This window comes from Pseudonaja textilis, chromosome 2, assembly GCF_049901715.1.
Source record: "Pseudonaja textilis isolate UNSWEBS1 chromosome 2, rPseTex1.2, whole genome shotgun sequence".
NCBI lineage: Eukaryota > Metazoa > Chordata > Lepidosauria > Squamata > Elapidae > Pseudonaja > Pseudonaja textilis.
Window position 1 is genome coordinate 106783222 of NC_141991.1, and position 22679 is coordinate 106805900.

Consider the following 22679-nt stretch of genomic DNA (forward strand, 5'->3'; position numbering starts at 1 on the left):
TGAGCTGGAGGGTAAAAACAGTTTAGTTGTAGTTTTGCATTATTGTTATTTATTTATTTTTGCCTGAGTGTCCTTAGAGTTTTTATATTGTTTCGATATTGTTTTTAGGCACCTAGAGTTACAGACCTGCGAACCAAAACTAATTTGTTATTTAATCACATTACCAAGCTGCTCTGCCTCCCTGAAACCATTTATTGTTGCTCAATAAATGTCTAATATGTTAATCTATTGATCCATCACCCTTCCTAAGTCTTCTTTCCCAACCTGAAGCTTTCAAAGTATGTTGAGACTGCATTTCCTCTGGTGGCTGGGGGTGATGGTTGGAAGTTACAAAGAGGATGCCTTTAAATGTGGGGAAGATTGTCTTTAATCAAAAGAACGCAAGGGAGTACTCAGTTTTAAATTCCTTGCTTCTTTCTTTATTACAGGTAGTCAAATACCTTCTGGTCCAAGATGGCAGACAGTGATAAAAATGGAAGCAGCCGTTCTAGCACCAGCAGCAGTCGACTTCAGAGCAAGAAGCCCCCCAACCTCTCTATCATGATCCCACCAGTGAAGACCGAAGAGGAAAGCAGCCAAACAATGGTATGAATTACTGAGATCCATAAACGTCTGTGAGATTTCCACTGTTATATGCTATCTGAAAAGATGTCTCTTATAATCATACATTATAGTAGTGCAAAAAAAAAAATGCTTCAAAATCAAAACATTCTCCTTTCAAGTGTGAAACTGGGCTGTTTCAAGCACAAAGCCGTGGTTGGTGCTTAAAAGCCATTTGCTCTAAGTTAAAAGACTTCCCAAATGCTCCTTATGACCTGTTTCACTCTTGGAAGCAATCTGATATGAGCTGTTGTTTTGAGTCTCAAAGAACTGGCTTTCACCTCCCATGTGGGAATGATCATGGATTGTTTACTGGTTCATTGTTCAACCCACCATCATGTTAACATGTTGACACCCGAGAAGGGAGTGGGACCACTGAAATACAGCTCTCCTAACTCTCAACCTTTGTGCAGAAGGATACAATGCTCCACAACTTCAAACGTTGCTGGAAGATCTAATAGGAAAACAGGAGTTGCACTCCTCAGTCAAGTTTTAATCCTGTTGACCCACAAAAACAATCATACCATCTCCACCCATTCTAGATAATCTGCTTCAGCCAGGATCTTTTGTGCCTATCGTCTTCTGTAGAACCTTCCCTGAAAGGAGAAGATGAGAGGCAGGATGTAAATTGTCTAATAAGAGTGTATTCACGTCTTCTGGCTGCAGTATTCAAACATGCAAATATGGTGCGGTGTTCTCTCCTTATAGGGTGTTTGTTAAGAGGTTCAGGCTAAACTGGATCTTGTTGATCAGACTTGATTCGTTCCAGTAAACTATTCCTGAATCCAGATTGTCTAATCTGTCTTTAGATGGACTGTCTGCCAAAAAGCCACTGTGTAGTAATAATCTTTGAGATAATCAGCCAGTTGAATTACCTTAGCTCAGGGGTGTCAAACTCGATTTCATTGAGAGTAGCATCAGGTTTGTGTTTGACCTCAGTGTGTGTGGGAGGGGCTGGGGTGTGTGGCCAAGGTGGGCATGGTCAGCTCAACATCACTCATATTCGGGGTGTTTTGTGGCCTGAGTGCTCTGCCAGCAAAATAGGGGCTCCCGAGCTCCATTTTCACTGGCAAAGGGTTGCAGGAGACTGTCGCAGCTGAAAATGGAGCTCAGGAGCCCGTTTTTGTTGGCAAAGGCATCGCGGACCGGCCTTTCGCTTTTTCCTGGGCAGCCCCATGGGCCAACTCTAAGCACCCCTTGGGCCAGATCTGGGCCCCGTGCCTTGATTTTGACACCCCTGCAGGGATGGGATTCGACCAGTTCGTACCTATTCGCTAGAACATTCTAAGCAGTTCAGAGAACCAGTTGTTAGAAGAAATTACTGGCCTAATCCTGTAAGGAAGGCAGGAAGGAAACATTCTGGTGTTGCTTACAGAAACTGCCTCTCCGTTAACCCTTATTACATTCTTGGCAGGACTAGACTTCCTGTCTCAGGAACTTCTCTAGAGTTTTTTTTTCCCTCCTTTGCTGGCACTTTGCTTGTGTGGAGTGACCATTCAAAGTTACAATGGCACTGAAAAAAGTGACTTATGATCATTTTTCACACTTACAACTGTTGCAGCATCCCCACAGTCATGAGAGGCCAGGCAAGGAGATGCATGCGCGCCTCAATGTGAGTGATATTGAATTGGCCACGCCCAGCCAATAACATGACCACCAAGCCACACCCACCAACTAAGCCACACCCACAGAACCGATTGTTAAAAAATTTGAATCCCACCCCTGCACACCTGCCTTAGCTTTTATTACATTGGCTTGCTATACCGCACCATTTCAAAGCATTATCTATTCTACCGTGCATACTCACTAGCTAGTAACAAGATAGAATGGATCATATAAGTGCAGTATAAGGTAAAATCTTTTGTAAGCTCCAGCCAGTTCTTCGGTATTCTACAGAGATTTTTTTGTGAATTTTGCACTTCCGGAAGTAGAAAATGTCATCCATCCCATCCCTTATTCCATTGCATTTTTTCCTTTTCTCTTTCACTGGTCCCTAGGTTATAAACTGCTCAGAGGCAAGTGTGTAATTTGATCTGTGTACCGTTTTACCCTCACACAAAATATCTATGCCTGATTAATCAGCTTGCTTATCTAGCCATGAACTGAAGAACACATCCTGATCCCTCCCTGATCAAGAAATATGTTTTTTTTTTTTTTTTGGAGAATTCACAATTTGTGTGGATAGTGGAGTGGTCTCTGGATCAATTCGCCCTCCCCAACTTCTTTGCTGATGACCTCAATGTCTCTTTTTAGCTTCTGAAAAAGAACCCAGCTCTTCAAAAAAGTGTGAGCCTCCAGGAGTCGAGGTTGAAAAGACAGGGCAGCAACTTTGAAAGACATCCCGCCTTGCATAGACAAACCTCATTGTCCCAGAGTATTCGCAAGTAAGGAGAACTTTATCCTAATAATGTGTTAACTTGTCATTATTTATTTGTCTGATTTCTTCTATTTATTCAAGTTGCCCATCTCATAATCATGACTCTGGGCAGCTTACAGCATTTAAAAACAAAGCAATGGTGTAATATGAAATATAAACAACAGCTGGGGATAATTTGTGAGTCTGTGAGTGTTTGATTTTTGTGCTTGCTGTGCTGTAAGTAACATTAAAAAGACTTGGTAGATATTTTTGAAGCTCTTTCCGGTCCTAGTAAGTGAACATAGTCTCACTGAATTCATTTGTACACTAAGCACACTTTCCTCTTGAGAACATACAGGCTCCCAGTTTAATTGAATGCCATTATGTTTGCAATCAGTGCTTTCAGAGTTGTGGTGGTGCAGTGGTTAGAATGCAGTACTGCAGGCTAATTCTGCTGACTGCCAGCAGTTCGATTCACACTAGTTCAAGGTTGACTCAGCCTTCCATCCTTCCAAGGTCGGTAAAATGAGGTTGTTGGGGACAATATGCTGACTCTAAAGAAACCACTTAGGGAGGGCTTTAAAGCACTGTGAAGTGGTATATAAGTCTAAGTGCTATTGCTATTGCTTTAAAAGATTAGCCAGTGCTCGAATCTGGACCTTGCTCAAAACTGAGACCAGTGTCAAACAAGGGGAAATAAGGCTGAAATATGGACTATTTGTTGTGAGTTATTTTACATTATAGTTAGATCTCAACTTGCTCATCTTGCAATTGAGATTTTAGTTGCTAATCCATATGGTCATTAAATGAGTCATCCCATGATAAGGCTTAATTTTATGATAATTTTTATCATGGTTGTTAAGGAAATTCATCACAGTTATTAAGCAAATTACATGGTTCTTACGTGAATCATGTGGTCATTAAGTGAATCTGACATCCCCAGTTGACTTTTCTTGTCAGAAGCTGGCTGAGAAGTTCATTGTGATCACATGTCTGCAATAGGCTGTAACCATTATAAATGCAAGCTAGTTGCTCAAGTGCCCAAAATGCAATCACATGACTGCAGGGATCACACAAGGGTTGCAACTTCAAAGACAGGTGCCACTTTTTCTGAGGCTGTAGTAATTTTGAACCATCCTTAAATAAATGGTTGTAAGCCAAGCACAACCTGTATGTGAGATAGTTGTGTTGTTATTCCTTCTCTCAGTTGTTAAGAATGACCATGGTTGTGATGACCCAGGGTAGGATACAAAGCAAACACAGTCACAGAAAACAGGTGAAAACCATTTTATTCCTTCACTTTGCTTCCAAGCTCCGAATATCCTTGATGGAAGACAAAAAACTCCCACACAAACAGTTACATGAAGGAGGAAAAAAGCAACACAAACCAAGCAAGATAAGGGCTGGAGGACGTCCACAGATAACAGAACACACACTGGGAAGGATGCCAAACTCAGAGAGGAAGCATAAACTAAAGATATTTCCATACTTTGTTTCCAGCGCTCACCCGTACGCATGTCCGTCCTCTTATTCAATTGTTACAGCTGCAGCCCTTGAAGAGGATCAAGGCCCTCTCCTCCTGAGTAGACTAAGTTTCTCCCTTATCCTCTCCTCCCTGCGTGCCCTAGGATGGAGAGGGGATGGGCCTGGGTCCTCCTCTGACTGCTCAGCCGGCCTCTGCTCTTCCCCAGCCTTCTCCACAACCTCCGGAGCCACACTTCCACTCCCTGCCGGGCAGCTGTTCCTCCTCTCCCTCAGAGTCAGTCTCCACCAAGGGCATGACAATGGTTTTTCATAGAACAGAGCCATAACAATTTACAGATGCTAAAAAGGAAGATAAACAGAAGAAAATCTAATCCATAAAAAGTGACTCAGCCCCACCATCAAACTGGTGTGCTTTATCACAGACTAGATTCTGGTTTTCCCCCCCTTAAACTTATTTTGAAGATTTGATGAACAAAAAATGAATATTTCTATCCACAATTCTTCGTGTTTATTATGTCAGCTTTAAAAGTGTTCCCTACAATCCCCACCCCTCAACCCCTTCCATCTGCAAAAACACATCCATAGATCTTCCATTCCTGGAAGCAAAACTAGATAAATGTTTGAGCCTGGGTGGATTAGATGCGGGGGCAGTTAGTTTCCTAAAACCTTGATGTTGCTTGTGAAGCCATGGATGCCTTGTGACATTTGTCTCCTCTTTGCTATACTCAGAGGAGCAGCGCAGTGGTTTGGCGTCAGCAATGACTGGGATGGAAAACAGCAGAATTGGCAGCGCAAGAGCCTTCAGCACTGCAGCCTGCGCTATGGAAAACTCAAACCTGCCTACAGGGAAATAGAAGTGAACAGCCAGGAGGTGCCTTCTTTCCAAGGCACAGAATCCCCAAAGCCAACAAAAATGCCCAAGGTAGGTGTCATTGCACAAGAGAGTTGGTAACACAGACAAACAGGCATGCTAGATTTGGCTGTAGAAAAGAATTTATAATCCATGTATTAGATGTACAGCTTGAGGGAAAAGGGCCACCAGAAAGTTGGAACTTCCTCTTTTGAAGATCTCCAAGTTGAGCTCACTGCCAAGTGAAAAAGTCTGGTATCAGGCAATAACAAGTTCTACCTCAGGGTCTGGGAAGCCACCGTCAGCCAGAGGAAATCCTATCGGATTAGCTGAGGTGAAGAATTAGATGTTCAGGAGGCCAGTTTATGGCTATGAAGGAAATTTCCTGCACCTCATTTGCCGCTGAGATGATGGTCTCCTCCTGCTGAATGAAAGAGTTGATCCTAATTCTCCCTTCCTGTAAGGAAATTTAAAGGTGTGATGGGCAGCCATATTCTCAGAGAGAAAAGTCATCTGTTTAAAAGGACTCTATATCAGATGATGGGGAAAAACATTGAAAGGGATCAGAGAGATGTTGGTCAGAAGAAATCCTATGATGGGAGGGGAATCAAACATTTGTCTAAGGCACCATCCCATGGTTGATACGATTAAAATTTAAAGCAACATTCCTGTTCCATTTCAGCACTGAGTACGAGACTAATTGTTTCAATTCTTTTATCCTTTCAGATTGTAGATCCTTTGGCCCGAGGCCGTCCCTTCAGGCACCCAGATGAAGTGGATCGTCCACGAACCCCACATCCTGTCCTCCCCCCTCTGACTCCTGGCGTTGTGTCCTTGGCATCATTAGGTAGTGTACGGTCAGGCTACACCCACCTGCCCCGCAGGAAAAGGGAATCCGTGGCCCATATGAGCTTTAAGGCAGCTGCAGCAATTATCAGAGTGAGTTCTAGTTTTGTGGTAAAACTCTGAGCTTCCGTTCTTTACTTCTTAAATAATGGTGTCAAGGATGTGATATCAATATGCTGCTTCCTTATCTTTTCTGGAGTGGGGAAAAAAGTTGTAAATATACAAGATTTCAGTTCAAATTTGAAATGGAAAATAAATTAAATCCCAGTTTGCAATTATCTCTCCAAGTAATTTTTCTACTTCTGAGATTGCCATATGTGTCTGAAGTTATACTGGGTGGGAGGGCATTTATGTTTTTTGCTGGATTCTCTACAGTTCCTGGGGGTGATTTTTCTGAAACATCACATTAAATCCTATTTTCAGCGAGATTGGAGAATCGATTTTATTTTACTTTTGAAAAAGATATGTATGTATGTATGTATGTATGTATGTATGTATGTATAATCTTTTGTTATGCTGGTGCTTCAGTGAATCCATGAAATTATAATTGCCTTGACAGACTTTGATGATTTTCGTACTCCAAGCTTCTTAAAGTTGAGGGTTATGAAATGGGTTGTCCTGAGAAAGGCCATGATCAAAAAAATTAAATTGTGTTTGGTGGGAATACAAATAGGCACACCATGATGGTATATTCCCCTCATAAGACTTGAAACCCAAATAGGTAGGTGCATAATAGAAGTGAAAGCATAGTCTCAATTCAGAATACAGGTATCACCAGAGGGAGCTGTTGTACTGCACAGAAAAAGAATGGAAAGGTAGATTTAGCGACATTTGGCTGGAAGGTGGATGCTATGTAAAACCTCCTCCTTCATAATTGGAACCAATATTAATATAATTGGCTTATATCCAATGGACCATGCCACAAAACAGATTTACTGAAATGAAGCCTGTAGCTATCTTGACTTAAACTATATCTCAAACCTGTTTGGATACAGCTCCAGAGCGTTTAATCATGTGCCAAGTCCTGAGCCTTCCTCTTAGTAGGCATCTTCCCCTTTTGGAAGGAAACTTCAGGACTGATTGTATCCCCATAACTCTAATTGGAGTTGAAGTTGATTGATAATAGACTGAATAGGGAGTGTTTTGAACCTGACCATTCACTAATTCCAACTTGTTTCTTACAAATAGGGGCGTTCCGTTCTGGATCCTACAGTGCAAAAACGCAGAGGCAACAAACGGAGCTTTTTGTATCCTAGCTCCATGGACGATGATGTGGTAGACGGCATGGATACATTTGACTCTTCCTTCTTCAGTAAGGCAAGCATGGTTCCATGGCCTTCCTGTTACATTCTCCTCCTCTGCTCTGACAGCTCTGTTTCACTCCTTCCATGGTTCCTGCTGTCCTGTTGTTAAATTTGCAAAGGGAAGGAACTGCCAACAGTTCAGCAAAATCGTTTTATGGATTTTGACAGCTTTGTCGCTTCTTTACTGAGTCTCCCTCCGCTCCCTCTTTTTCCGGTTTGTGATGCTGCGCTACCTGTAAATTAAAAATCTTTTGTGCCATTTCAAAGCAAGCTTTTGTTTCAAGCGAGTGGTACGCTTGGGGGCGGGGGGGTGGGGTGTCTTCTGATCATCCTGGGAGAAGCTGAACCTTCAGCCCTGTGAAGTAAAACAGGCTGCCAGGCAAAAGAGATTTTTGAAAGTTCTTAAGTCTTTGATGCCATCTTTCCAGCCCTGATCTAGTAATTTTACTATTGCTTAGGTATCAATTTTTTTTAAAGTGGATATGTTAGTATGATTAAACCATTCATGATTGTCTCACCCCTTCATGAGAATACAGCCCCAAGGACTGCTCTTCTGGAAGAGGATTGGGATTTTTTTCAGAGATTTCTTTTTTTTTTTTCATGCAAGAAATAAAATAGGCATGGATAATCAACAGCCCCATCCATGTGTGAATAAGATCATTCCTGAAGCTAGGCAAAACAACAAATAAAATCAGTTACATTTCAAAATAAAATATAACCTAGTCTCTATTAATTAAAACATATCATATTTAGCTACACAAACTGTTAGGAACTTGAATATTTTATTAAAATATTCCTTGCTGTAAGATATGGCCTTTTCACCATGAATTTAAAGGAGGAAAAACAGGTTTACCAACAGTGTTCCTCTAGATAAGCTTCCAAAGTGGGTGATTTAAACTGACCCATGCTTGCCTTGAATTCCTGTTGATTTCTACTGTATTCGACTTGATTTGTCCTGTACTGGTAGCATTAGGGCAAGTCACAAGGAAAACAGCTGGAATATAAATATTTGGGTTGCTTTTAATCTTAGGCACGCCTGGACATGTCCTTTGCCCAGAGGAATTATCCAGCAAATGGGGAGGGGAGGTAGAACCATGACATCCTGCAGCTAGCATTGTCCCACTTTTAAACACTGGTCACAAAGTGGTGTTTCTGATACAACACGAATGGCGTGGGAAAGAGCTATCCGGCAGGGTCTCTCACTGTGTGAAGGTAAGGCTCCTTCAACACATTGGATGAGGGAACTCCTTTTGCCTGGCCTTGTTCCAAGTAATTGCACTCTCTCTAGTTTGAAGTGTCATTTGTTTGGCAGAGGCACTCCTGATGTGTAATATTTTTTGCACGGAAAACATTACAAAGGTCCACTGTGCTGCTATCTGACTGATTTCTTTATGTTCCTTTTACATTGCACTATTCACATGGCTTGCTAAGCTTTGCTAAAGCTTATGTGTGAGCATGCACGATCACATCTGCTGGTTCTTCTTGTAAATGAGCAGGGCTAGCAAATTATGGGTGGTGCTGCAGAGAGTAAGCCAGAGATCCTGGATCAAAGAAAATGCTAAATGTTGAGTTCACAGCCTGTAAATTGTGAATTGCATGTGGACCTTGTGAACTGTGTATGAGTGGAGCAAAGGGGAAGACTGAGTATGAATAAAAGAAGATGCTTACATGTCCATGATATAAAATATATTTCGCTTAATTTCCCCTCCCCCGACTTTTCCCATATATTGATTCCTCTCACACTCCTGCCTTCCCTTCCATAATGAATTTTAATTTTAACTTACGTTTTTGGAAACTAAGTTTCTATAGATCAGTGTTTCTCAATCTTGACAACTTTAAGATATGTGGACATCAACTTCCAGAATTCCCCAGCCAACCGCTGCTATAGATTGTCAATGAAGCGTACCCTGGGAATAGCTAGCGAGTGCAGTTTGCTTATTGTTAGCTGAGCTATATTATGGCTTGATCTGTCAGGCAAACATAAGCAGAGCATTGATTGTATGTTTAGATGCAAAATAAATTGTCTTCAAATGTCCTACATTAAACTCCTTTTTGATGATGTGAATTTTCATTGATTCATTGATTATAAACTAAACCTGTCATTACAAAAAAAAACAAAGCTAGCCCTTCTACTTTATTGAAATCTCTGGCTAATCTTTGACTGTAATGATTCGTTCCTTCCTTCCTTTCTTAAGTTTTCGCGGGTACTTACATGTATGGTGTTCGGCTTTGTTCGGGTATTTTCCCACATCATTATAGTTGTGTTTTTAAAGTTGTAGCAACATTTTGGCAGAATCTCATCTGCCATCATCAGGCTTCTGTATTGTGTTCGTCTGTGAGTCATAACGGTTGTGAAAGTCTGACTCACAGACGAACACAATACAGAAGCCTGATGATGGCAGATGAGATTCTGCCGAAACGTTGCTACAACTTTAAAAGCACAACTATAATGACGTGGGAAAATACCTGAACAAAGCCGAATACCATACATTTAAGTACCCGTGAAAACTTAAGAAAACAAATCTATCTATCTATCTATCTATCTATCTATCTATCTATCTATCTCTATATCTATTTATCTCTATCTATCTCTATATCTATAGATATCTATATCTCTATCTATATAGTGGGTGGGGGAGGGAGATCCTGTTTTTTTGAGCTAAATAACTCCCAGGATGCTTCCCTCCTGATATGACTAGACAGCCATTGAAAGACTTCCTTGTATGGTTCCTGGGTTGTATGATTAAAGTCCCTTTGCCTGGAAATTCTGGCAGCTGCAGCTCATCGTATCTTGGGGATGGGGGGAGGGTGCTGGGTAAGGGGCATTTATAAAGAAATGCAATATTTTTCCTAGGTAAAATAAGATATGGGCAGTAATTCATAATCCAGCAGCCAGTTTGTGTTTGTTGCTTTTTCTATCAGATGTTACGAAGGTGTGTATAATTATTTATAGATTAGATTAGATAGATAGATAGACAGACAGACAGACAGACAGACACACAGACAGATAAACAACGGTGTTTGCCAGAACGACTGGATCCCTCACTGAGCAAGGTATACAATTCTCATTTTAAATGGGGCCACAAGGAACAATTCCCCTTTCTTACAGGTTGATGCACATGAGGAGATGTGCTCGATGCAAGATGATGTATTTGAATCCCCACCTCTCTCTGCTACTGTCTACCGTGGGCTTCCCTTACAAGAAGATGGCAAGTCGCCCGAGGCCGACCAACCTTTCCAGTGAGTCTTGGAGACCCATTTAGACTGATAGAAGAGAAACTTAGCCTCCTGTTCATAGGAAATGTACCCTGATTCATGTCACCAACTGTGAGCTATTGTTGCCACAATCACCTGGAAACAAAGCTTTCCTACTCCAGAGGTGATGTGAAGCTACTGAGCAAAAAAAGCCCTTTTCTTCTATGGCATTCTTGTTTTGGATTCTTCTTTCTGTAAAGGCTACTTTGTCACAGCAAACCTTTTAAAACAATCCTAAAATAAAGGGCTTCCATTTGTCAATAACAATTGACCTGCCAGTGAACTATAAACTCTACTGCTGTTTTTGCTGCTTCGGGACTGGATTATAAATACAGTGGGACCTTGGGTCATGACTGTAATCTGTTCCAGGACTTTGGTTGCAACCTGATTTGGTCGCAAACAGAAGCGAGACTGACTGCACATGTGGCTACAGTTCTGCGCTTGTGCGGAAGGGGAAATTGCTGCAGCAAGGAGAATCGCAGCGGCTGTATTTGATCGGCACCTGAGGATCTGTTCGCGACCAGAAGCAACAATTTTCCCAAATTTTTGGTTGTCACCCGATTTGCTTGTGAACAGAAGCATTCGTGACCCTGGGTTCCACTGTACAGTGTTTTAAGGTTTTTATAAAGTTTGTCATCCTGACAAGTATGTGAAGGATAGAGACAACATTTCTATTATGAATATGAATATTACTTTCACTGCAAAGACCAATTAAATAGCTTTCCAGTAATGGGCTATCAATATCTCTTTGCTCAGAAAGTGAAAGCTTTGGAACAGGAGAATATGAAGCAGGGAACTAGCCTTTTGAAACAAGATTGGCCACTTGAATGGCTTGTCTTAAATGCTGAAGACATTTACACCTAAGAGTTGTAGACCAGTCAGATGAACCCCAGGACACTGCAACTTTCATAAATATGAACCAGTTGCTAAGCATCTGAAGGTAAATCATGTGACCTTGGGGATGTAGCAATGGTCATACGTGTGAAAAATGGTCAGAAGTCATTTTTTTCCAGTGCCGTTTTAACTTTGAACGGTCACAAAACTGTTATAAGTCAAGGACTACCCACTATTGTTGCATGGGGCCCATGATGCTTCAAAGACCTACACATTTGCTGAGATCAAGGAACATATGCAGAACACAATCAATTCTTAGAATCCTGGAATAATTCTACATCTCTCTCTGCTGTCATGCTGTCAAACTCAAGCTGAGTTTTCAAATATGTCCTTTCTTGTTCTGCAGGCATGGAGGAGCCATTGCCCTCAAAAGCCTCCAGCAAACAACAGCTGCTCCCAAGAGGGGCACTCGGATTGCTGCCAGGGTGAAGAATTTTGCCTTTGACCACAAGAAGCGCTACTACGGGATGGGAGTGGTGGGCAACTGGTTGAACAGAACGTATCGTCGGAGCATCAGCAGTGTGGTACGGTCACAGCTGGAGATCACAGACAGCCACAGGTAGCAGCAGACCACCAAAGTTCCAGGGTGACTATGGATTAGTCATTTTTTTGCAGTCCAACCTGACCCAGCTGGATTGCTAGGGGGATGAACTTAAAGGAGTCCTTTTGAAGTGCCTCTTTGAACTCAGAGAAGAAGTAGGATAAAAATGCAACAAATCAGTAATTAAGTCACTCCAAAGAGTGTTCGCCCATAGCAGAAATAAACGATCTATTTGTAGGTGGGCAAGGAGTATATTTCAATTGGGGATATTTTGCCTGCAGAAATTATCTGTTGTTTTGTGTTCTTTTCCCTGTTGTGTCCTGGATGCTGCACATTCATTGTCTTTTGTGGATCAGATACTTCCTGAATTAGCCATGCTTTCTAAAGGTTTAGGTGTAGTGGTAGCAATGCAGTGATTAGAATGCAGTATTGCAGGTTAATTCTGCCAACTGCCAGCGGTTCGATTCTCAATGGGCTCAAGGTTGACTCAGCCTTCCATCCTTCCAAGGTTGGTAAAATGGAGATTGAGATTATTGAGGGCAATATGTTAACTTTGTAAACAACTTAGACAGGGCTAGAAAACACTGTGAAGCAGTACATAAAGTCTTACATGTTCGGATTAATTAATGTAACCTCTTTCTTAATAAAGAATATCAGACTGAGATTTCTCTACAGAATCCTTACTGGTTACTGACACTTTCCACTACCTTTTCTTTCTTTTCTGTCTGAAACAGGCCTTATTTTACGTACTGGATCACATTTGTCCACATCATCATCACTCTACTTATCATTTGCACTTACGGATTTGCTCCAATCGGCTTTGCTCAGCATGTGAAAACAGGATTAGTGAGTCTAATTATATTTCAGTACTGCTTACTTTGTGATTTCTGTGAAATATGAAAACATCAACATCTTTTCTATCCTATCTTTTAAAAACCTCTGGGTGACCAGCTACTATTTCAAAGATACCTTTGTATATAATTAGTGCTTGTTTAGCTATTTCCTCATTTAGTGACCATTCCCAATTACAACTGATGAAAAAAGTAACTTTGCAACCAATCCTCACAGTATGTCCTTTGTAGATCAGGAGAGCAAAGGAAAGCTAAAGTAAGATCGTAAGCACAGTTACTGTTTCACTTAGTGACCATATCATTTAACAACAGGTATTCCCAATTGTGGTCACTAAACAAGGACTACTTGTACGATGTAAACTATTGAAATTAAAGCCTGCATATGTAACCATTACATATTAATTACAAATGAAGATTTTTGAAGTAAAATGCAACCTTTCTCCAAATGCTCAATAGAACAACATGATTTTAATTCATACTTTAAGAATTAAAAAATAATATTCTAATCTACCGAACTAGTCACACACTGCTCTTTGTATTAGCCAGGCAATGAATTGGCACCCAGTCAGTTCAAGCAATCCTGATACTGGGAGCAGGACTCTGTCTGCTGATCTTAAATCAGCCTTTCTTAATCAGTTGCCCTGCAGGTGCACTGCAACCATTATTCTCAGAATTCCCAGTCAGAAGGGCCCCATAGCTGGGTCAGCTGAGAATTCTATAGCTCCATTGGATCTGGAGGAAGATCCCGGAGGGAGACACCCTGGATTTAAACTCTTGGGACTTGAAAGTTCAAAACAGCACGTCAAACTGGACCTGGAAACTGACTCCCTCTCAATGTAGATCTTCTCAGGTATTTTCCATACATCTAGCAGACCCAAACATGGGGTATATAACATGCTGTGGCAACTGGAATTTCCAGAAAATCTTCAGAGTCCTCTAGTAGATAATATTCTATGTTGAATGGCAATAATTGGCCCAATGCCAAAAACCTAAAATCTGCAGCCAGAGAAGCCAAGATTTGCATACTCTTCTTTTGGCAATATAACTAAGGCAATAATTGGGCTAAGATTCTTTGATGCAATCTATGAGCCACGAGGCACCATGGTTAAACTATAGTACTGCATGCTACTTCTGCTAGCTGCTGGCTACCAGCTGCCTGCAGTTTGGCAGTTCAAGTCTCACCGGTTCAAGGTTGACTCATCCTTCCATCCTCCCCAAGTCAATAAAATGAGGACCCAGATTGTTGGGGGCAATACCCTGAGACTGTAAAACCGCTTAGAGAGGGCTGTAGAGCATCGTGAAGCTGTATATAAGTCTAAGCGCTATTGCTATTGCTACCCAGAAAAAAAAAATGCAAGACTACATTCAAATGCAGGTTAGAAAAAAGAAAAAAGAAAAAAAAAAGATTTGAAATGGTTTCCCTTGAATAAGTCTTCTTCAGTTTTGCTATGTAACCCTTTTTGTGAAAGGTTTTGAAAATATGACACACTCAGATGGCCGTTCCCACTGACATCTATCTTTTGCCATTTACGGGGAAAAGGTCCCATCTAATCTATACCTTGAAATACTTGCTATTTCCTTGACTGTAGAACTTCATCATTGTTTTGCAGATACTACGAAACAAAGGTGTGTATGAAAGTGTGAAATATATCCAACAGGAGAACTTCTGGATTGGTCCAAGTTCGGTAAAGACTGTCTTTTTTTTCCTCCCCCCCATTGCTTTCTTCTAAAAAGAAATTTCTGCCATGGGCTACTCCAAATGACTCATTGTATAAGAAGTCTGTAACTTCCTGGTCTGAACTGATTGTAACCAACTAGAGCAAAGGTAGAGACCCTAGCAGATGTTGCTAAACGACAGTTAAGCAGATTCCCTTCTCAACAACCAAGCTGTAGTTTAGTAACTTGTCATCAGATTTTAGTAGTGTGATTTTGTAGGTTCTGAAGGCTCAAAAAATGGATGGCAGCTGCATAGTGCTCACGGGTTGTTATTCCCATTGGAGACATGTACTCCAGTATATCATATGATCACCAGCTGCATCACATGACAAAATAGACTGCTCCCTATCAGTAGGTATTTTCTCCATCTTGGCATTAGTTGTTTAATTTATCTCACATATTTTTCAACCCTAATTGAGAAAATATACCAGAAAAAAGAAATATTTAAGTGCCAGCTGAGAATGTTAACTACTCCACGGAATTCCCAAGAAGAATATTTTACATTTATATATAAGAGCTTTAAGGAAGGGGACACATGCAAATTCTTCTGGAATGCACAACACATAGTTCTACTTAATCCAACGTTTTCATGAGACCCGGAAGAGGAAGAATCTATAGGTGGCACTTTTATATTTATTACTGTTATGGAACACGCACAGCAATGCAGTACACAACAGTAACAAAAGGGAGCATGCAGCTTAGCCCTTTAAGTCATCTCAGTATGCACAGTTTTTGCTAAAGTCCTCCACCACTCACTGGGATGGGGTGGCAGGAGACGTTACCTGGCAAAATCCTTGCTTCTTGAATGTTTTTCACACTGCCGCTTTCTATTTCAGATTGACTTGATCCATCTGGGAGCCAAGTTCTCCCCCTGTATCCGGAAGGACCAACAGATTGAGAAGCTGATTCAGAAAGAGAGGGAGAAAGAGCGTCACTCTGGCTGCTGTGTCCAGAATGATAACTCAGGCTGTGTTCAGACTCTGCGTGAGGATTGCTCGGTAAGAGCATAATTCTGACAGCTGATAATTGACCTCCTTCAGACTGGGGTTTGAAATGACTTTGGGACTGCGTCTTCCAGAATTCCCAACCACTAGGTTTCAAGTTGAAGAAAGCTTCCGTACGACTTTCATGAGCTTTGAGAATCATGATTTAATTCTGCCATAATTTTTTTCCTGTGAGGTTAGCGACCACTGTTTTCTGGAAATAAGGCAGAGGAAAAGCCGATTAATAAAATGCACACTTAAATTCTATTGTAGCAGTCACGTTTCAAATATTGTTAACAGTTCCAGAATTCTCAATTTTTATGGACTGTGCCTGGTCATGTGATTAATATAATTACTATAAACTTTAATTTAATATAATTACTATACATTTTAAAAATAATAATTGAAGCCACCCTCCATGTTTTCTAAATCTACTTTACTTAATTTTTATAGGGTAGTTATTGTACTTAAATAACATTCTCAGTGAAGGTGATCATGGTCATAAGGGAGATCACATGTTGGAGAAAAATATATGAGACTTCTGATGAGATTTTTATTCCTTTAAAAATCTGGATGTGTATATTATAGGACTATTGCTTGTGGACACTGTGATACATAGTTTACAAAGTCATTTTTTTTCCTCTATAGGAAACATTAGCCACATTCGTAAAATGGCCAGACTATAATCCACCAGCCATTGACCCCAGCAATTCAAGTCAGAGAAGGATATCAGGAGCAGTTTGTTCTCAGGATCCCAGGTGAGACATATCTTCACCTCAACAAAGGTCATGTGTCTTTAAGAATAAGATGAGAAGGGGGAAGCATGGAATGTAAGATGTTATGGTATTTCTAACTGTTTATCTTCCAACAGGACCTGTGAGGAACCAGCTTCCAATCCACCTCATGCCTGGCCAGATGACATCACCAAGTGGCCAGTAAAGATCTTTCCTTCCTACCTACTTTCCTTCCTTTGAAACAACTGAGTCTCACTGAGCTTGATGGCGCTTAAATAAATCATCACTGTTAATTGTCTCATAATTTCTATGTCAACTGAAAATGATTTTATGTGAGAATAAGAAAGAAGGAAGCTGTTTGAGCTGTTTGTTTGCCTGTTTACCTGGCGTAGCAGTTTGCTTCATAGAGGAGTCTGCCTAATGAAAGAAGGAACTGGGAGTTCCTGCATGCATGCATGGTTTTTTTTTCTAAGTAATACCTATTTATCAAATTCAAACAGGGTGGGTTTTGGTACCCTGTTTGTACTTCTTACATGGAGTGAGATATTGAATTGTAGCAAGAGAGTTTCTAGAACCACACAAACTAGGATAAAATGGAAGGGAAGTATGTAGAGGAAAAAAATGCAGTGTAGGGACTGTGAAATCCTTGGTGCTATCTAAGCTTGGCTATTCGCTTTAGATGTTTCATTACGCAACTAGTTAACATCAGTGCCAGTGTGGATGCCTTGTGTTAATCCTTGCTTACATGGATGTTGGCAAACAATCAAGCAACAAATAAGGAAATACCAAGAAGAAAACCATATCTCCACCCAAACTGGCAGGACAAGCTGCTGTACTTATTACACAGCAAACCTTACACTCGCTAGCTGTCAGCCCTCCCAGGTAAACTAGACAGGAAACACGACTAGAAGAACTAATTCTATTTAATTGTAAGAGTCTTACTAGTCTGAAAGTACAGACTTGCCATATCCACTTTTAACTGCCTGATCAATTAGGGCGGGCCCTTTCTAAATTTCTTTCTCTGACCCCTAAGCTACCGAGACTTCTGCCTCTCTTGCCTGCTTCCAAGAGATCATCTCACCTCCTCATTCCCCAAGGTCATCCTCACATTCCATGGATGATGCTAGTTAGGTAATGAAACATCTGCAAGCACTAAAGATTCCACAGTTCAACCCTGTGCCAAAGACCCTCCGCTGTTGGAATGAAGGAACTTCAGATGCATGTTTTTATGTAGCATGTGTGCAGAAGCGTCCACACATATAGCCATACCCTAGTCCACTTTTCCATGTAAACAAGTCATAAGGATACAAGTAGGAATCTTTGTTTTCTGAGCCCAAGTTTCAACAAAATGAACAAACTATTTTAATTATATGTTTGCTATCTTGGGATATGGTATTGGTGGTGGTGGTCTTACTTTTCCATTGCCTAAAATATAACTCTATACTATAGGTAGCTATGCAAAATTAAAATAACATTGGGTGTATCTTTTCCCCTTTAATTGTAAACCTCTTTTATTTACAGATATGTACTGATCAGGTCAAAAGTAACCACACTGGTTTCTTGCATATGGACTGTGATATTAAAGGAAGGCCATGCTGCATTGGAACCAAAGGCAGGTAAATGCTTGTGATTTGGGGAGTGTCCAAGAGTTGTTTTTAGCATCCATGAAAATCTTTCTACTCCATTTTGGGATCAATTTTAAAGCCTGCCTGTATAGAAAGTTTTTTATAATTCCCTCAGCAATGCTTGGGATAAAGTGTATTTGAGTAGCATCCATATTTAAAATGAAGAAACGTAGCTTATGGTAGTATTTTTCAAGTTTTGTTGTTCAAATCTGTTTAATGCAGTATTTGAGGCTGTTACTATTGTTTTAGAATACAGACCATATTACTGACTAGAAACATTGAAGTCATTGAGACAATTAGTCACCAAGCTATTTTAAGCCTCACAAATTTCAGTGAGACTTTGTTATGGCTAATTCAATTTCTAAACCCTCACAAAAGGTTCCTTATTTAGCAGCTTTTCAACCAACAGAGTTCACTCTGCGTGACTTAATGCATCTGATTAAGAGAGTATGCCCTAATAAATTTGTTACTTTAAAATGCTCAGATCACTCAAAGAAATTCTAGAGCAGAACTGATCTTCAGGCAATTAAAAAGCTATCTGAGAATTCAGTGGGATGCATTGTACATGAAAAAGTCATGTTGAATGAAGTATAATTTAGGCTTCATTTGCATAAGGTGAGAACAAATAATGATGTTTCCTAGATTCAGCAAGATGCTTAAAGTATGTTATGGGTTTTGTTTTTGTTGTCATATTTAGAAATCTGTTTGAAAGATATCATAGCTATGTTCACATAACATAGCATTCTTTGAATATGATGATGGGACAGTGTTGGCTAGATAGATGAGGGAATCTTCAGCCCTTCAGGTGTTGGACTCAAATCTCATTAGACTTTAATGGTGTGGACAATGGCTGTTTTGTGATCATTAACACAAATCTTGATTGTGCAAGACAGGAGCTTTTGTCAGTCCCAAAACCAAGAATGACACACGGTGATTCTTCCAAGCTGCGTTCTTTATTGTTTCACACTTAGAGACAAAATCTTGCCAGACTGAACACTCCAGTATCTTTATCTACCCCCTGTGGACTAGTAGGGAGGGGCTGTCTTCATCCTCTATCTTTCATGCATAACATTTGGATTTAGTAGTCTCTTACTGTTCTGCAATGCACCCTCCCTCTTGGGGAGGGATATCATATTTAAATGGAAAATTGAAAATTAGTTAGCTAAATTATTATTGATTGGTGAGTTACAAAATGATTTGCAGTTGAATTGTTCAAGGCTGAAGCATGAAACTTAACTGCTCTGACCATCTTAGAAGCCTTTCCGACTCAAAGCAACCTTTTGGGGTCTTTGAAGCTAAAAGAACTTCCAAGATATTTAAAATTGCTGTTACAAGTTTGAACAAGTGTTTTGAATTCAAAATGTTTTTTCACGTGGCTATTTTTAAAATGCATAAGCAACCAAAGTGGCTTACAAGAATGAAATTAAATACAAATATAAATTGCAATTGTCAAGTCAGTGTAATTAAAATCCATACCACTGAAATCAAGATAAAAGAAGGGATGATGAATTAAACTGACTCTATTGCTCTCTTTATATTAGCTGTGAGATCACAACTCGGGAGTACTGTGAGTTCGTGCATGGCCACTTCCATGAAGAAGCAACTCTTTGTTCACAGGCAAGTAATGTCCTCGGGCAGTTTTCCTTGTTTTGACACTTTTAAGGGAAGTTGAACTTCAAATCCGAGCAACTGGATCATTTAGTGGGAGTCAGATATGGGAAAGGCTATCCCAAAGTGTGTTGATATCAAATGTTTGCCCTGTACTTGCAGATTAAGGCTAGAAGAGTAGTATTTCTTGTTTGGGGAAAGAGCTAAAGAACTTTACCAAACAAATGGGCAGATCACAACCCAATTCAGATAGTGTGGAAAGGCAGAAAGAAACCAAGGAAAAGGTGGACCTTAAATACACAGCTAATTAAAGAGAAAGAATTTATGGATAAACTTGATGAGGAATTAGACTATTTTTTAAAAGAAAATAATAATGAGGCAACTACGAAACAGAATATTTGGGATACAATGAAGGCAATAATAAGAGGCACAATGATATCATACACTGCTAAAAGAAATAAAGAAAAATATGCCCAACAAAATAAATTAGAAGAAAGAATCAAAGAATTAGAAATTCAGCTGCAAAACACCCCAGAAGATTGCAAATTGAAAAAACAGATGATAATAACTAAACATACATTTAATTTAATTGAACAAGAAGGAATGGTTTCAAAGTTAAATACAGCCAGACAGATATTTTTTGAACAGGCCAATAAACCAGGAGGGTGGTTGGCCTATAAACTTAAAAAATAAAAATAAAAAAGATTGATCTACCAATTAATAGATGAGAATGGGGATACCCAACAAGGGATAGAACAAAAAAAAGAAATTGCATGTAAATTTTTTGAAGATCTTTATAAAAAGAAGGAGGTAAATGAGGATATAATAAGAAACTATTTGGGTATTACTAAAGATAAAATAATCAAGGAGGAGATGAAGGAAATGTTAATTAGAGATATTACGTGGCCCAAGTTAAAAGCAGCAATAGAAAACCAAAAGAACAATAAAACCCCAGGACCCGAAGGGATACCAGGGGAACTTTATAAGAAAATAGCAGAACAAATAGGACCTCTCATGGTAGAAGTATATAATGAGGTCCTATTAGCAGCAAGAATGCCGGATTCATGGAAGGAGACACTGATATCGTTGATTCCGAAAGAAGATTCAGATTTACGACATATACAAAATTATAGACCAATTTCCCTGTTAAATACTGATTATAAAATATTTACCACAATTATAGCAAATAGATTGAAAAAAAATATTGAATGAATATATACATAAAGATCAAAACGGATTTCTTCCTAATAGACAAATTAAGAACAATTTAAGAATAGTATTAAATGTTTTGGAATACTACGAAGCCCACCCGGAAAAACAAATAGCCCTTGTACTCTTGGATGCACAGAAGGCTTTTGACAATCTAAATTGGCAATTCCTAATTCAGCAAATATATAATATGAATTTAGGCACTAAATTTGAAAACATCGTGACTACAATTTATGATTCACAAAAGGCGAATATTATAATTAATGGAGAGTACATGCACTCAATATAAATAAAGAAAGGAGTCAGGCAGGGATGTCCATTATCCCCCCTGCTCTTCATATTATCTTTGGAAACATTGCTTACACGAATTAGACAGAACCAAGGAATAAAAGGACTAAAAATTAAAAAAGAAGAATATAAACTCCAGTCATTTGCGGATGATATGGTATTTTTCATAGAGGAACCAATTGAAACAGGTCAAGAATTACTGAAAGAGTTAGATCAATTTGGGGAAGTTGCAGGACTTAAAATTAATAGGGAAAAACAAAATTAAAAATTTAACAGAAAAACAAAAACTAAAATTGGAAAGGATAATGGAATTACAAATAGTAAAAAAAGTTTACTTAGGAATTTGGTTGACGGCTCAGTGCAAAACTCTAATGGAAAATAATAATTAAATTATTACAGCAAGTCAAAAAAGGTTTAGAGATATGGGTTAAATTTCAAATCTCCTTATTAGGGAGGATTGTCACTATAAAAATGAATATTCTGCCCAAATTTATTTACTTATTCCAAACAATACCAATAAAAATAAATAAAAATTACTTCATGGAACTTAACAAGATAATTATCAAATTTATCTGGCTAGGGAAAAAACTGAGGATAAACCTAAAGGCAATGCAAGATGTGAAGAGCAGGGGAGGTATGGCACTCCCAAATTGGGAATTATACTATAGTGCAGCCTCCTTACTTTGGTTGAAAGAGTGGGTAAATCTGTCAAATAAAAAGGATCTTATTTTTAGAAGGCCATGATTTACAGAGGGGATGGCCCGCATTTTTATGGGACACTGGAAAAATTAAGCAGAAGTATTTCCACAGACATATAATTAGAGATTCCTTATTGGCTAATTGGAACAAAATTAAAAAAAAACATTATTCAAAAATCCCAATCTGGATCTCAACAATGGAGGCGATGATACATCCAAATAATCTAGATCTTAAGAAAATGGTAAAATACAAAGACCTTCTTGATGCGCAAGGAACTTTAAAATCATGGCAAGATCTCCAAGAACAAGGGCTACAAGTAGACTGGTGGGCTTATTTGCAAATTCAAAATAGATACAGCCAGGACAAGAAAAATTTTGGAATTTATACTAAGGCACAACAATTAGATAAAATTTTATTAGGTCCAGATAAAAAAAATATAACTAAATTTTATAATTATTTACTAGAGACGGAATTAGAAGAGGAAGTAGTCAAAGGCAACATGGAGCTTGGAGCAGAAACATAGGACGTAGCATTACATTATTAGAATGGGAAAAGATTTGGACAAGGAATAATAAAATTACAAAATCAGCAGCATATAAAGAAAATGCCTATAAAATGTTTATAGATGGCATCTTTCACCCTCGAGAATAGCGAAAATGTCTCCTAACATGAATCCGAATTGCTGGAAATGTAAAAAGAAATGGGGAACATTCTTTCACATGTGGTGGTCCTGCACTGAAGCCCAAAGATACTGGCATAGAATAAAAAAATGGTTAGAGGAAATAATGGCGGAGCAAATTGAATTAAAACCAGAATTCTTCCTATTGGGGATATT

At 39.4% G+C, this 22679-nt stretch overlaps 1 protein-coding gene across 3 annotated transcripts in view; it reads left to right on the forward strand.

The window, feature by feature from the left end:
- The window catches only part of RHBDF2 (rhomboid 5 homolog 2), a 92830-nt gene that overhangs the window by 57973 nt on the left and 12178 nt on the right, over positions 1 to 22679 (forward strand). For 2 of the 3 annotated variants that reach the window (XM_087924797.1, XM_087924796.1), the window contains 14 exons: positions 429 to 585; positions 2854 to 2984; positions 5171 to 5363; positions 6018 to 6230; positions 7326 to 7454; positions 10551 to 10681; positions 11937 to 12149; positions 12866 to 12977; positions 14593 to 14667; positions 15535 to 15696; positions 16330 to 16439; positions 16553 to 16616; positions 17937 to 18031; positions 19582 to 19657. In XM_087924797.1, coding sequence (XP_087780923.1) covers positions 454 to 585; positions 2854 to 2984; positions 5171 to 5363; positions 6018 to 6230; positions 7326 to 7454; positions 10551 to 10681; positions 11937 to 12149; positions 12866 to 12977; positions 14593 to 14667; positions 15535 to 15696; positions 16330 to 16439; positions 16553 to 16616; positions 17937 to 18031; positions 19582 to 19657 — 1836 coding nt within the window. In that variant the 5' untranslated portion in view covers positions 429 to 453. The remainder of the gene's footprint in view (positions 1 to 428; positions 586 to 2853; positions 2985 to 5170; positions 5364 to 6017; positions 6231 to 7325; positions 7455 to 10550; positions 10682 to 11936; positions 12150 to 12865; positions 12978 to 14592; positions 14668 to 15534; positions 15697 to 16329; positions 16440 to 16552; positions 16617 to 17936; positions 18032 to 19581; positions 19658 to 22679) is intronic. The other variant, XM_087924798.1, reaches the window with a different exon arrangement.